The following is a 15,440-nucleotide window of genomic DNA, read 5'->3' as shown; positions in this document are numbered from 1 at the left end:
GCCCAATGATTGTTCATGCAGCACTTCCACTGCTTCAGGTGTGCCTTTGTAGGGAGCCCTCCCTATTGCTAAAGCAGGGTAACCTGGAACTGAAGCAGGGAGCTCCTGTGTATAATTCATACACTGCTCCACCTGGAGCTTGGAAATTCTTTTTACCACAGTTTCTTAGACCACACAACTAGCATAGCCAATATTCCAAAAAGAGCAACTTTTCTAAATTCTGTTTCTAGCTGTGTTCCTGGAATCTCTGACTGGGACTTGGGTCTCTGGAACGGCAAACATTGCCTTATTTCCCTGTCTCTTGTCTTTTGCTGTGGTCAAGAAGGTAGAGGACAGCTTTGTGGAACTTACAGTGTGAATGTGAGCTGTGGAAGCTCCTTATCTTTTATGTTTGATGTGACTCTAGTTTTTACAGGCACCAAAAAGGTGAGCAGAAAATTTCTGCAACGACCTCTGCCCCTGGTAAGGCATTAATCCTGTGACGTTTACCCCGAGGCCCCTGCTTGTTTCACTAAACACTGAGCACACACGAGTATCCCAACATGCCCTTTACAACACTCCCTTTAATATGCCGCCACCAGTTGATCTCTTTATCAACCTATATTTCCTATGAAAGACTGCAGTCCATTCAGTACTGAAATAGGTTTATTGATTACAAGTTGTTTCAGGAATAATTCTTAAGCACATTCTTAAAATAACACAAAGCTTCAGTATTTTACTTTAACCTCTTCTATCTTAATTAATACAGGTCACACTCTGACTAGTCACTCCTTAAATACTGTACTTTCTCTCTGCCTCAAACCCCCAAACTCCTTCTACAAATTATGTCTCTGACTGAACTGATTAGACTCTGACTCACCCTCCCTTCTAGTTCTCTGGCTCTGTCTCCCAACAGCTCCCATTGGTGCAGGCCAATAACATTTTATATATATAGGAAGACAGGGTGTTTGCTACAAACCCCCATTCATATCTTTCTGGCCCCATGCTCTGTGGAGTAAACCATACAGATTACTGTTGTGAGTGCGTATCTATGTTGCACACCTCAGCTCCTCCCCTTGGCTACTTGGCAAAAGGAGTCCCTCTGTCCCAGGATGTGCCTTGAACAATTTTCCAAAGAGGGGATCTAAGTATTATGTGCTTTCCTCTGTATTACCACCTATATGGGTCCTATAACATGTGGACATTCCTTACTTTATATACAGTGGAACCTCTACTTATGAACGTCCCTACATTTCAACTTACAAATAGTTCCAGCCGCAAAATTTTGCTTCTACTTGCGGCTGGAGCTTCAACACAGCAATGGAAAAAGGCAGGGGAAAAGGGCAGAAAATTAAAATTTGCTAACCGTTGGTGGCGAAGAGGCTGCTTCTTTGTAGCTCTTTCTCCCAACAGTTAGGAAAATGGAGGCTCAGCTTCCCAGGCTTCCAGTGCCACTGCGATGGGCGCCTTTGGAGGCCTCTCAGGGCTTTCCCACCACACGGGTCTACTCATGAGTAAGGGCTGTTGAAGGTGTGTGTTTACTCATGAATAAGGGCTGCTGAAGGCGTGGATCTACTCATGAATAAGTGGCACAGAAGGTGCAGGTCTACTCATGAGTAAGCACTGCCAAACACCCTGGGCAGGGCGCATGGCAGGAGGAGGAAGGAGAAGCAGATAGGTGCCGGTGCTTTGGAAGCTGGGGAAGCCTCCGTAGTGGCTTTGGCCTGGTAAGGTGCTGCTTTTTCCTTTTAAAAAAGTTGTTCTGGGTTGGTTTTGGAGGGTAGGTTTGGGCTGGGGGGGTTATGTTTCTGTGTTGTTTTGTTTTTTGGTGTGTTTTTTTCAGTCCCAGCGTGGGACTTGCTCCAATGTTTATTTTTTGATTCGTTTGTTTGTTTGTTTTTTTGGCAGTCCCAGTGTGGGACTTGCTCTGTTTATTTTCATTTTTATTTTATTTGTATTTTTTTTCTTCAGCTGGAATGGATTAATCGCTTTTCAATGCATTATTATGGGAAATGGTGCTTCTACTTACGAACATTTCAACTTATGGTCACCATTCCAAAACGGATTAAGTTCATAAGTAGAGGTTCTACTGTATTTGATTTTAAAACATTGGTTTGGGGAGCATAACCAAATTTCAATGCTTGCAGAGACTAGAAACTAGCAGTAGTTGGGTCATTACTAGTTGTAACCCTAGACCAACTAAACAGGGGTGCTATTTATTTATTTATTGATTGATTTGATTTGATTTGATTTGATTTGATTTGATTTGATTTATACCCTGCCCATCTGGTTTAAAAGACCACTCTATGCAATTGTTTGGCAAGTTTTATGTTGAGAAGAGTATTATCATCATCACGAATACATTATTTCCCACTATGTGTGGGTAGCATATGGGTGGTGGCAAAGCCCTTGACTGATGGGCACTCACAGAATGTCCAGGATGTGAAGAAGAATGAGTAAAGGTTATTAGAGGGCTGTGTCTCCAAAACTGTCCTATCTCTCCAAACAACCTGCCAGGGAATTTTAAAACCACAATTAATTCAATGAACTAGTAAAAGAAAAGAATGGACAAGAGCCTAGAAATCTGACATTGTTGCCAGAATTTAAGGCTTAAGTCAAGTCTGTTTGAAATGGAAATAATTTTGGAAAGCTTCAGTAACTGTGAACTAGAGGAATCCTCAAAATAAAGGTTCAAGTAAACACTAGACACAGATGTGAATAACAAGGCATATAAACAACAGATTTGTTTTTGTGTTAATGAAAAGCAGTTTAGGGAAATTGTAAGTTTGATAACAAAAGTGACAGTGGAAAGAGGAAATAGTTATCCCCCTTACTACTGGTCATTCTCTTACTCAGAATTCCCTTCTGCAAGTTGCTTTTCTCTCAAAAGTTCAGTGTGTACATTTAATTAGTATGTATCCGAGTTGGGGCCTGAGAGAAAAACACCTTTGGCAGATATCAGTGTGAGCACAGAGAAGTAAGCAAGGAAAGAGACAGAACACTCTTTCTCCCAGTGAATAAATTGTCATCCAAAGTGCGGTTCCTCAAGACTATTCTTCATTAAAATTAATTCCACTCAGGTCTTGTTAAATGTATTTACATATAATGTCCCTGAATGAACTGCAGATAAATACATTTTGTAGTTTTGGGCTCGGACTGAATAAGTACAATATGTATTCAGAACAGACAAGTAAAGTCAGGTCATGAGCATGGAATCAGTATGTAACTGCTAAATTCAGTTACTGCTGTGGATGGCGTTTTTCACCACAGCAACAAATCAGCTGAACAAATCAACATAAGCATAGTTCATGAATTACCCAAGACCACACAGTGAGTTAGATACAATCTCTCCCAACTTAGTTTCCCTGTATCTTTAATTGCCATGATAGCAGCAAGGACAGAAAAGATAAAGAATATAAATTACTTTGCATACTCAAAGTGACGTGTGAAAGGATTAATAAGGGCTTATCCTAGATGTTAAGTATCATTATTGGCATTTATTTAAGGCACATTTTTCCTTTGTACAGTTCAAAACAGACACAAACGAACAAAAGAGAAAATATAATGAAATACAATAAAAACCAGTAACAGATAAAAACAAATTGAAATCAACCAAAGCAACAGATAAGCAGCAAAAAAAGCCTCTGTGGATGACCTTAACACACAAAAGCAGGACCATACAGGAGGAAGAGGAAGATATCCTTCAGATAGCATGGTCCAGAGTTGAAGACGGTTTTAACAGTGACAACTAAAACTTTCAATTGAGCCTAAAAACAGGATCCAGTTCTGCTATTTCAGCATGAATTGATATGGTCTCAGTATCCCACTTTAGTAGTAGATGTTACTGATGTCTCTCTGCCAAATTCAAATTACAACTCAAACTCAGACAGCATTGGACAAAGATATATATTTGACTGCATTTGGCGGCTCCCCCTCCTTCTATTCCGGACTGATTTCCGTTAGGAATAAAACAGCATGTTGAAGGTTCCTCTTTCCCAACGCAATTCCACCTAGAAAGCAATTCTCCATCTCTGGAATAGATCTTCCATCCATCCATCTTTGCTGCATATGCACTATTGTATCTCACAGTATTCTCCACATTCATCTGGCAAAAATTATAGTCTCAAGGTGGAGGATGTTCCTGCATTTAACCATTTATTAAATCCTGGAAGAAATGCTTTGGGATCAGCCTTGAACCATTTCATTCAGCCTTCTCAACTCTCTTGAAAAAGCCCTAAAATTACAAAGTTAATTGGCAGCACATTGTTACCATATGTGGCGTGTTAGCATTGCCATGAAGTTTATTTAATCTTGGTAAAAGGAATGGAATATTATGAACTTTTAGAAGAACTTCAGATTGCCCCTAGTTATTAAGGAGGTGATCTACCTCAAGGCTGACCTGACCTACGTTGGTACCTTTTTGCACATTTCTGGACATGCTGAAGAAAGGAATTCTTTAAGTGGGCTTTCATTAAATAATATATTTTATTAAGCTCACGGTATATTTGGGAGGGGGGAATCAATTCCTGATGTGTGAGAAGATTTGGTTAATGTATATTCAAAATACCATGAAAATCAAAAGGCAGGTTCACACATTCTTGTTGTGTTTGAAAGCTTAGCCAATATGTGCATACAAGTCTCAAGTAAATATTATCTTATGCTCTCAGCTGGGATAATTATTGTCACTACAAGAAACAGATTTCTAAGAATCTACACCTGCACACTATGTTCATTCTGTTTTATACCTGCATTCTTAGTTTATTCTGTTTCCCCTCAAAGTCCCTTAGCAAACAGTTTATTGCTTACTTCACATGACACAGGCCATTGGCAAAATCTGTTTTTCTTAAAGTCTCATAAACTAGATCTTTTTTTAAAAAATGCCCAAGCAGACTTTCATGAAATGAAACATCAGGTTCTAATTAAAGACCTCCTTGGCTGATTTTACCAATCTTATATGCGCAACGCAACCTATCAAACTCTCAATAAGTTAGATTCACAGCATGTTCATTTCCGCAGTCCCTCCCCCTACTGTACAAAATCTATGTAATTGCTCCTGTGTTTCTGATAATATGTTTCAAACTAAAAATAAACTGAGCAAAAAGTGAATGGTGAAGTTTTAGGTTTTTTAAAAGACCCACACTGCTTTTTAAAGGCATCCACCAAACACCACCACCCCTTCCAAAGAGCTGCTGTGTAACAAGGACCAAGGAGGAACAAAGGTGAATTCACAGTATATGTATATTTGTAAGGGTTTAGGAAAATTCTCACTAAAGCATAAAATCTTCTCATAACAGAGGGCTTCTGGCTATTGAGAGGCAGCCTGCCACTGAAGAACAGCTCCTTGCGTGTACAGCTTTTATACAGCACTTTAGATTTATTTATTTATTTATTTATTTATTTATTGGACTTATATACCGCCCCATAGCGCTACAAGCACTCTCCGGGCGGTTTACAATTTTAATTATACAGGCTACACATTGCCCCCCCAGCAAGCTGGGTACTCATTTTACCGACCTCGGAAGGATGGAAGGCTGAGTCAACCTTGAGCCGGCTACCTGGGATTTGAACCCCAGGTCGTGAGCACAGTTTTAGCTGCAGTACAGCGCCTTTCTCTGAATATTACCCAAGTATGTATGTTATTAGGTAGAGATATAAGACATAAAAGCAACCATCAGGAAATGCGGAATTAATTTTTTTTTTGCCATACATGCTATGATGCCCCTTCCAGCAGATCACTAAATGCTGGGTTCTTATGGTATCTATTAGAATCCAGCAACCTGGGTTTGACTGAAGTTGAACGGGAACAATGAAAGGTTGATATTAAAGGACAGTACCAATTACTTTCTTCACCTTTGAAGATTATGATACATGCCCCCAGAGCTGTGAACAGAGTGGGGCAAGTGGGCCTCTGCCCCAAAGAGCTTGGTAGTGTTAGAAAAATTAAAGGTGCTCCCCCTTCCTCTAGTAATACTTCCCTTTTATTTTCAGTAGAATCCTCCTTCTTGGAAGACGGCATCACATAGGGATGTGCACAGTGAAAACTTTCATTTTTATTTAATTTCAGGTTATTTTCAGGAGCTGCCTTTTTTATTTTTGTGTCTTTCTGTGTACTGGTCCTTTTATTTAATACAAAAGGGACTGGTTTTTTGAGTCTTTTCCTTTTCCCCATTTGTGTTTTCTGGCAATAGTTAAAAAATTCTAAAGAAATACTTTAAAATACATCCTGTAGATCAGTGGTCCCCAACCTTGGGCCTCCAGATGTTTTTGGACTACAGCTCCCAGAAGCCTTCACCACCACCTCTGCTGGCCAGGATTTCTGGGAGTTGAAGTCCAAGAACATCTGGAGGCCCAAGGTTGGGGACCACTGCTGTAGATCACTATTCTGCAAGAAGGTTCCCTCTATTACCATGGTGGCTATCCATATAAGAATACAAAAGACATTTTTCTGGTTTTGTACTCAGAGATTTCAAGGCACTCTAACACCTCAAGACCTTTTTTGTTTTTTGTTTTCCTAAAATGAAAGAAAGGGTAAGATGGTTTATTGCAGAGAGAAGATGACAAATGTCCCTCTAATTACAAACCCCAACAGGGATGCAGAGAGGAAGAATCTAATGTCACTCTTCATAGCATAGAAAACCAAGGGCCATTTTGTGAAGCAAAGAGAGAAAATTGAGACGAAGAAATGTTTTTTCCACACTGTGCTGCCACCTTTACATTGGTTGTCACTAGACATGTACAAACAGGATAAGAAACTTAGCAGGATTCAAATGAAAATGCATCTATTTTTGGACACCAGAAAATAAAGCCTTAACTGTAAATGCTTGTAAAATACTAATCAGAAGAATTCCAGACAAATCCATCCTGCAATGGGAGCAAGTAGAATACACTATAGTAAAGTAAATATGGAAGCAGTTAAACTCTTATTAAGAAGCAACCTGTCCTATCTCTATTGCAGAATTATTTATCTTTGCTCATTGCTTTTAATGAGATAGTATTGGTTAACTGTGGGGGAAGGATACAGCACCACAAAGCTGATTTTGTCTGGCAGTTTCTTCTTTCCTCCAAAAGAGAAATTCAGGAATTTAAAAACCACACAATGAGAATCACTTATTGTTGTTTTTAGGGAAAAGGATCTATCGTACTAGAAATAAAGAGGAGACAGAGAGGCTTGTGGGCAATCTCCATGATATGTTTCTCACTATATCAGTCTAGATTAGTGGTTCCCAACCTTGGGTAACCCAGGTGTTCTTGGACTGCAATTCCCAGAATCTTTCACCACTGGCTATGATGGCCAGGGCTTCTGGAAGCTGAAGTCCAAGAACACTAGGGTTACCTAAAGCTGGGAACCACTGGTCTAGATAAAAGGCTGAAAAGTGACAGATATAGAAGGACACCTTTTTCTGTATCTGCCAGAATCTCTGCTTCACTAGGGCAATTGTCCTATTATGTGCTTACTAACATTTTAAAATCGTTGGATGAATTAAGTGTTCCTGTTGCCTACATTCAAAGAATTTATTATTAGTCTTATTTATAGGCTGCCCTTCTCTTGATAAGGGGACTTACAAGCTTGTTACAAAGATGATGGGTGAACAATAGACAAATAAAGACCCTACTCAAGAAGAAAATTTGTAATCCCTTCTTTTTTCAGTAAAGACAATCCTCCTCCCTAATCCTGAATATCACTAAACAAAGGCGATGCGATGTCTGTCAGTTTAAAATTAAAATAGAACCACTAACCAAAGAAGTTTGGCATCTGCACACTCAAGGGATTCAGTATGTATATAGAATATGCTATTTGTATAGACATGTTAAGGGACATTATTTATACATCCTTCAACATCACCCAACAAGAACCTGTAAACTTCCAGGACTTAAGAGCTCCAGAACTGTAAAAGTGTCAGATAAAGAAAGGAAAAGATGGCAAAACAGAAATGGAGAAATTAGGGAACTAGCATGCTTTGGACATTAACTTTTCATAGTAGAGGGATAGGTTAGGATTGGTAGAATGTGTGTGCCATGACATTAAAAATCTTTCCTCCCCTCCACTATACATGAATTGGACCCAGAAACAGCATGGTCGACACTAAAAATGCTGTCGCAAGGGGGTTATATGCTTCTTTTGAGTGGTCCTAGTCAGCAGTCAAAATCACTCAGTCAGAAAAAATATATTCTTGATGGGCTGCAACTGTACTTTTATCTAAAAATATTTCTTTTATTCTAGGATAGACACAGATGCAAACAAAGCTGGAAGTTGCAGCATATTGTACACATTGCACTTATGGCTATATGTGTCATTTAGTGTTTCAAATTTAAAAGAGAAATGTGAAGTGGCAAATAGAGGGTGTTTATACCCTTCTTATGTTTGGCTTTTGATTTACTCTTCTTCTAATTTTTTCTTATCACTGGTATCTAACAATTTGATATTGCACAAAGTATAGAAGAGACATACTTCATAACCAGAGGGATTTATAATCTTAGATGGGCAGAAATTTGGGAAAGGGAAGAGGGTAATGGAATAATTCCAGGTTTTATTTTCCATTAGCAGTGTGAAAAAAGGAAAAGTGTATAGTAGGGTTAAGCTCTCTGTACACTTACCCCTCTGCCCATAACACCATTGTTGAAAGGAAGGCCAATAAAGCTGAAAGCTGCTTCCTGGATGAAATATGGATTCAGTATACGGATCTCATGAGGCTCTCTTGGAACATGAGTTGCCACAGATTTCCAAAAGCCATCAGAGGCACTCTGTAGAAATGCAAATACCCATCACAAATAGAGAACACAGATGCTATAACACCATTTCACTTTTGAACTTACCAGCACTATATCAAAAATTACAAACTAACAATTTATTCTAGGATTCTATTTCAAGCATTCTTGCCTAGAAATTTAAGATATAATCTGCCCATACAGTGGTGCCTCACTAGACAGTTACCCTGCATGACAGTTTTTTCGCTAGACATTGACTTTTTGCGATCGCTATAGTGATTCGCAAAACAGTGATTCCTATGGGGGAATTTCGCTGGACAATGTTTGGTCCCTGCTTCGCAAACCGATTTTTGCTAGACGACGATTTTGACAGCTCCCTCGACGCTCGCAAAACAGGTGTTTTCGGGATCTAAGCTTCGCAAGACAGCGATTTAAACAGATGATTGGCGGTTCGCAAAGCGGCTTTCCTATGGCCGATCTTCGCTAGACAACGACGGTTCTTCCCCATTGGAACGCATTAAAAAGGTTTCAATGCATTCCAATGGGGAAATGCTTTTTGCTAGACAATGATTTCGCTAAACAGCGATTTCAGTGGAACGGATTATCATCGTCTAGCGAGGCACCACTGTAGTTCATTTTCAGCCATCCTTGTTGAGTTACATTGGATATACAATCCAAGATAAATAAGTCTTATTCTTGAAAATAGCATGCATATGTTAAGGAGAAAACAACAGCAACAACAAAAAGAGCAAGAAGAATGACATAAGGGGGCAGGTTATTTTTTGCTGTGGTCTAAAACTGAGGATCTTACCCACCAAACTAGGCTCAGACATTCCTGGCATGTGATGCCCTTTATTCATCTTTCAGTTGTGGAGGGAATTCCTTACATTTGGTAAACTAGAGTACTGTGCAAATAGAGAGGGGTGGTGTGCATTCAGATGAAGCAAGGAAGAAACTACCAAGAGTATTCAGAACCCTTTGGAAGTTAGATTAACAATTCGCAAAGATGACAACCATACTTGAGAATTTTCTGGCAGCAATACTGGGGCAAGCCCTGCAGTAGAAACACACTGCATAAAGAAATGATATGCGTAAAGACAGACTGTGCACAAGAACTAATAAAGGTATGCCAAAAATGAGGTAAAATCCATTGTTAAACCTTTGACATAAGACATAAGACATAAGAAATTTATTTGTCATTGCGCTCACAAGTGGGTGCAACGAAATGAGGTGCTCTTCCCCAAGGTAAAACTGGACAACACTACAAAAAAAAAGTTAAAATATACACAACTTTCACCATCCAAATATAGATACTCCGTTTTCTCTCAGCAATTAAAATTCCACCAAAAACCTATGGCCCCGCATTTAAACTCAATACTGCACTTGGGTAAAAACTGTTCTTGAATCTGCTTGTCCTTGCTTTCAATACCCTGAATCTCCTTCCTGATGGTAATAGTTTAAAGAGCTGATATCCCGGATGAGAGGAGTCTTTCAGTATGTTAGATATCTTCCTCTTACATCTGTTCTTATACAATTCTTCCAAAGAGAGGAGTGAACAGCCAATGACGTTTTGGGCCGTCTTAATCACCCTTTGAATTGCCTTTTTCTCTGCCACTGTGCAGCTCGTGAACCATACACAGAGACAGTAGGATAATATGCTCTCAATCGAACTCCGATAGAAGGTGATTAACAAACTCTCAGTCAATTGTTGCTTTCTAAGAATCCTTAGAAAATACAACCATTGTTGTGCCTTCCTGATTAACGCAGCGGTGTTTGCACTCCAAGTCAGGTCATTTGTTATGATAGTCCCAAGAAACTTACATTCAACCACCTGTTCCACACAAACTCCATCTATATACAGTGGCTGAATGTCTGCTCTTTTTTTCCTATAGTCCACTATGAATTCCTTGGTTTTTTGGATGTTAAATAAAAGATTGGTTTTTTTGCACCAGCGGGATAGCTGTAATACCTCGTCCCGATACGCAGACTCATCATCCCCAGAGATAAGTCCTACTAGTGTAGTATCGTCTGCAAATTTGATAATCCTATTACTGGGATGGTTATTGGTGCAATCCGATGAATAAATGGAGAACAGTAGTGGACTAAGGACACAGCCTTGTGGAGTGCCAGTGCTGAGTATCTTGTCAGTAGAGATGTAGTCATTCAGTTTAACCCTTTGTGGACGATTTGTTAAAAAATCCAAAATCCACAGACAGATAGAATCTGGAAAATCAAGATCTTTAAGTTTGTCTATTAATCTGTGGGGTATAATGGTGTTAAAAGCAGAGCTAAAGTCCGCGAACAGCATTCTTACATAATTCCCTTGTGTTTCCAAGTGGGATAAAGCCATATAAAGCACAGTATTGATCGCATCCTCGGTTGATCTATTTTCTTTATAAGCAAACTGAAGCCCATCAAAGGGATCAGGAAGGCAGGAGATAATATATTTCCGAACTAACTGCTCAAAGCACTTCATTAAGATTGAAGTTAGTGCCACCGGCCTGTAGTCATTCGGACTGTTTGTAGGCAACTTTTTAGGCAGTGGAACGATGACGGAAGCCTTGAGACAGACGGGAACTGCGCATAGTGTCAGGGATCGATTAAAAATTACAGTCCATATCCCGGCTAGCTGATCAGCACAGTCTTTTACCACCCGACCAGGAATTAAGTCGGGTCCAGCTGCTTTTCTGGAGTTAACCACTTTCATAGTCTGTCTCACATCCTGCTCATTCACAATGAAGGGGGGACTCTTTGGTTCCCCAAAGCAATGATTAATATTACTTTTAATCTAGACCACTGGTTCTCAAACTTGGGTCCCCAGCTGTTCTTGGACTGCAACTCCCAGAAATCCTGGTTAGCACAGCAAGTGGTGAAGGTTTCTGGGAACTGCAGTCCAAGAACATCTGGGGATCACAGTTTGAGAATCACTGATTTGACTACATATGATGGGGGGGGGAAGGTAAATCATTAGAATCCAAGAGGCAACCTTATACTCTACTGAATCAAATAGTACACCCAGCCCAGAATTGTCATCATTGATTGGCAATAATTTCCCAAGGTGACAAGCAGGAATCTTTTTTATTTCAGCCTAAAGATGACAAGGATTTATTTATTTATTTATTTGATTTTTACCCCGCCCCTCTAGACCATGTGACCTTCTGCTTGCAAAGTATATGTTCTACCACTGAGTTGTGGCCGTTCAGAGGCAGAATGGCTGTTCCCCAGACTGACCGCCAAAAGTAGTAATATATTTCTCCTTTTCACATAGTGAACCATACAGACGGCTTGCCCTTTGCACCCACAGACTGTAGGAAAAACTGAATATGTGCAGAATGAAACACCTCATAAATCCAGGGAAGGGAGAACCCTGACAGATAAGGAAACTAGGCTCTTGGCTCATGTCTAAAATGGATTAAGTATCTTTATTTACTGTAGCTTGGTCTCTACGTCTTATGGTGCCCTTGGGAAAACCAACTATTTGATGTAAAATCCACAGCTGAGGAAAGATTAGTGGAGACAAATCAAGCAGTTCTAATTACAAACTGCCTGCTATGGTACTGATTCCCTGCAATACTTAATCCAATTCTTTAAGTATTATTTTAAGGCATACAAAATTCTTACTTTGAGCAGTAGGAAATCACTGTGAGACATAATATAGAATTATGATGATGATGAATTTCCTGAAGGGGATAGCTTAGAACTGTGCAGAGAAAATGTTCCCTTTTACTTAGAAATTATATATTGTAGAATTTATGACAGCAGAGTCAGTTATTCTAAGATCTATATACCATACTTAACTTTCAGTGGAACTAGAAACACATTCTAGTTTTTGAATATAATACAGAGACTAGAAGCTGCTCTGAAAAATTACTAGATCTTAATTATGATATTAGCAAGATATCGGAACTATATAGAGACAAGGCTACTTATCTGACTTGTGCTATAACCTCACTGCTCAACAGTCTCCTTTCCTGATCTGATCTTGGCATGGTGTTTGAATCTCCTTGACTTGGCTCAAGACTTCATGTTCTCCATGACAACCATTGGTCTATCCCAAATAGTATCTGGCCCCACCCATACTTCAGAGCACACCCTGAACATGTTTTTTTAACCGGGAGAGATACAGTACTTGTGATCTTGATGTGGAGAAATTCTTTGCAGTTCCATTATCATGGAGAGATCATTACTCTTGGGGTTTAGAGTCATTGCAGCTCTGCAAGAGTGGAAGCCTATTAGGACAGCTTTCTCCGGGAGACTGGGGGATCTGAATAGTTCCCTGATGGCTCTTGGGGAATTTTCTGTCACCTCAACAGGTGATTCTGTCCAAGCCTTAGTTGATTTCTGGAATGGGGGAATGAGCAGAGCCATAGACACAATTGCTCCTAAGTATTTCCTCCCATGAAGTGGAGCCAAACTGGCCCCCTGGTTTACTAGAGAACTGGTAGTGATGAAATGAATAGAACAGAGATTGGAGTGATGATGGTAAAAAACTAAGATCTGAGTGAACATGGGCTGCAGTCTATTGGAAGGCAAACTCCGTGGCAGTGAAGAAGTCATTCTTTTTTGCCACCAATGTGTCTGCACAGAGTTGTCCAATGGAGATTTCTCAAGTGCTGGCCCACAAAAAGAGAGTGCAAGACACTCAAAAGTGAGCACTAGGCTCACTATGAGGAATTTGTATAACACTCTGCAGGCAAGATTACTTGGATTAACTTTGACTTGGATGCTGCAGCCGATACAGATCCCGTGAATGTGATATTGCCATAGGCTCTAGTTCTTCTGGGAGGGGAGAGATCAGAAAGTGGTGCTGGGAGTCTCTTCTTCAATGCCCTGGTTTGTGGCATCTGTCAGGGTTCTGTTTTGTCCTCCATCCTATTTAACATATACTGTACTGTACAACATGAAATGGCTGGAACAAGTTGTGTGGAGTTTTGGGGCTCAGTGTCACAAGTATGTGGATGAGGCCCAACTCTATATCTTCATCTAAATCAAAAGGAATTGTCTTGGTTCTAAATCAGTGCCTGGTGTCAATGAATGACAAGAAGAAAGTGAATAAACAGAGGTTTGATACAAATAAGAGGTGCTTCTAGTCTATTGTAAGGCAGATTAGAGAACAGGGATTCTGCCTGTCTGGATGGGGATGCACTCTCCTTGAAGATACATGTTCACAACTTAGATGTGCTCCTGGATTCATCTCTGAGCCTGGATATTCAGGTCTCTGGGGTGGCAGGAGTACACAGTTAAAAACTAGCTTGCCAGCTGCGCCTGTTTCTTAAGATGTCTAATCTGGCCATGATGACACATGCCGTAGTTACATCTCATTGTTATGTAGTCAACAACGGACAGCCTTTGAAAATTGTTTAGAACTGCTGCAAAATGCTGCAACTAGACTGTTCATTGGGACTGATTACATGGAACATGCAGCTCCTGTTGCAACTGCTACACTGGCTGCTGGTCCGTTTCCAGTATGCTGTTTTTGATCTACTATAATGCCCTAAACGACTTGGGTCCAACCTATCTGAAAAGCCACATTTCCCATATGAGCCTGCCTGGGTTTTAAGATAATCAGGGGAGGCATTTCTCAGGTATGTTTGGTGGGGCACATGAGAGGGCCTTCTCTGTTGCTGTTTCTAAGCTGCAGCATACTGTCTCATGGGAGGTCAAGTTGGCCTCCTCTTTGAGGTCTACCTTTCTCTTTAGGCAGGCTTTTTTTGGGGTGGGTGGGTTTAACTGGCTGTCTACAAGGACTCTTTAAAAAAGGGAGGTCTCTAATGTCTTTATCTTTTTATGTATTTTAAAAACATAATTAAACCTTTTACATATTATATATAAATGGCTTAACACCATGTAAATACAGATTAAAAACAAGAAGCAGCAAGTATACATATACCATATACAGTACCCTGTTTCCCCTAAAATAAGACCTAACCTTAAAATAAGGCCTAGTATGATTTTTCAGGATGCTTGTAATATAAGTCCTACCCCCAAAATAAGCCCCAGTTAAGTGAAACCTCACCCTCCACCACTGTGCAGCAACTAGAATAAGATGACATGACTGTATTTGAATAAATGTAGATTGTTGTACATGAAAAAAATAAAACATCCCCTGAAAATAAGCTCTAATGCGTTTTTGGAGCAAAATTTAATATAAGACCCTGTCTTATTTTTGGGGAAACAGGGTATATGTATACTCAATATGTTACTTGTGCAATTTGTTTTTAATATTGTAATAATTCTTTTAGCTCTTGATTATCTGTTTTGTATCATAAGCTGCCTAGGGTCCTCCTGGGGAGAATGACAGGATATAAATACTGAAAATATTTATTTTCATTATAAAGAATGAATGAATGAATGAATTTAAGGGCACAATTGTCTGCTCTAAGCCATTACAGCCCTCTTCCCTTAAGTCTTCTCAAGGATTTCTACTGCATAGAGACTATCCTTTATTTAAAAGGCAACAGAATAAATATGGGCACATTGAGAAATGTTTTTAATGTCTGTACAGTGAATGAACAGGAGGAGTTGAAAAGGAAACTTGAAGAATTTTTATACTGTAATGTAAATAACAGATTTCATGGGTTATTCTGTAAGGTTATTTAGATTTACCTGGATTTGAGTGCATGGAGCGGAAGGAAGATGGTTTGCTGAATAAAGAGTTGCAGAGAGGCAAGATATGACAAAATACACAAACAATTTTTCCAAAATCATGCAATTTCTTCATTGGAAATACTCTTCTCATCTGCTTTAGGCAAATG

At 39.6% G+C, this 15,440-nt stretch overlaps 1 protein-coding gene across 10 annotated transcripts in view; it reads right to left on the bottom strand.

The window, feature by feature from the left end:
* ST3GAL3 (ST3 beta-galactoside alpha-2,3-sialyltransferase 3) overlaps positions 1–15,440 on the bottom strand; it is a 243,994-nt gene that overhangs the window by 61,673 nt on the left and 166,881 nt on the right. For 8 of the 10 annotated variants that reach the window (XM_020783380.3, XM_078392808.1, XM_020783381.3 and 5 more), the window contains one exon: positions 8,575–8,721. The exons of the other annotated variants lie outside the window; for them this stretch is intronic. In XM_020783380.3, the coding sequence (XP_020639039.2) occupies positions 8,575–8,721 (147 nt within the window). The remainder of the gene's footprint in view (positions 1–8,574; positions 8,722–15,440) is intronic. 10 annotated transcript variants of the gene reach the window in all.

The sequence above is a fragment of the Pogona vitticeps genome, chromosome 4 (genome assembly GCF_051106095.1).
Source record: "Pogona vitticeps strain Pit_001003342236 chromosome 4, PviZW2.1, whole genome shotgun sequence".
In the NCBI taxonomy this organism is placed as follows: domain Eukaryota; kingdom Metazoa; phylum Chordata; class Lepidosauria; order Squamata; family Agamidae; genus Pogona; species Pogona vitticeps.
Note: the sequence above shows the minus strand (reverse complement) of the source record. Positions and strands in the feature narration are given on the sequence as shown.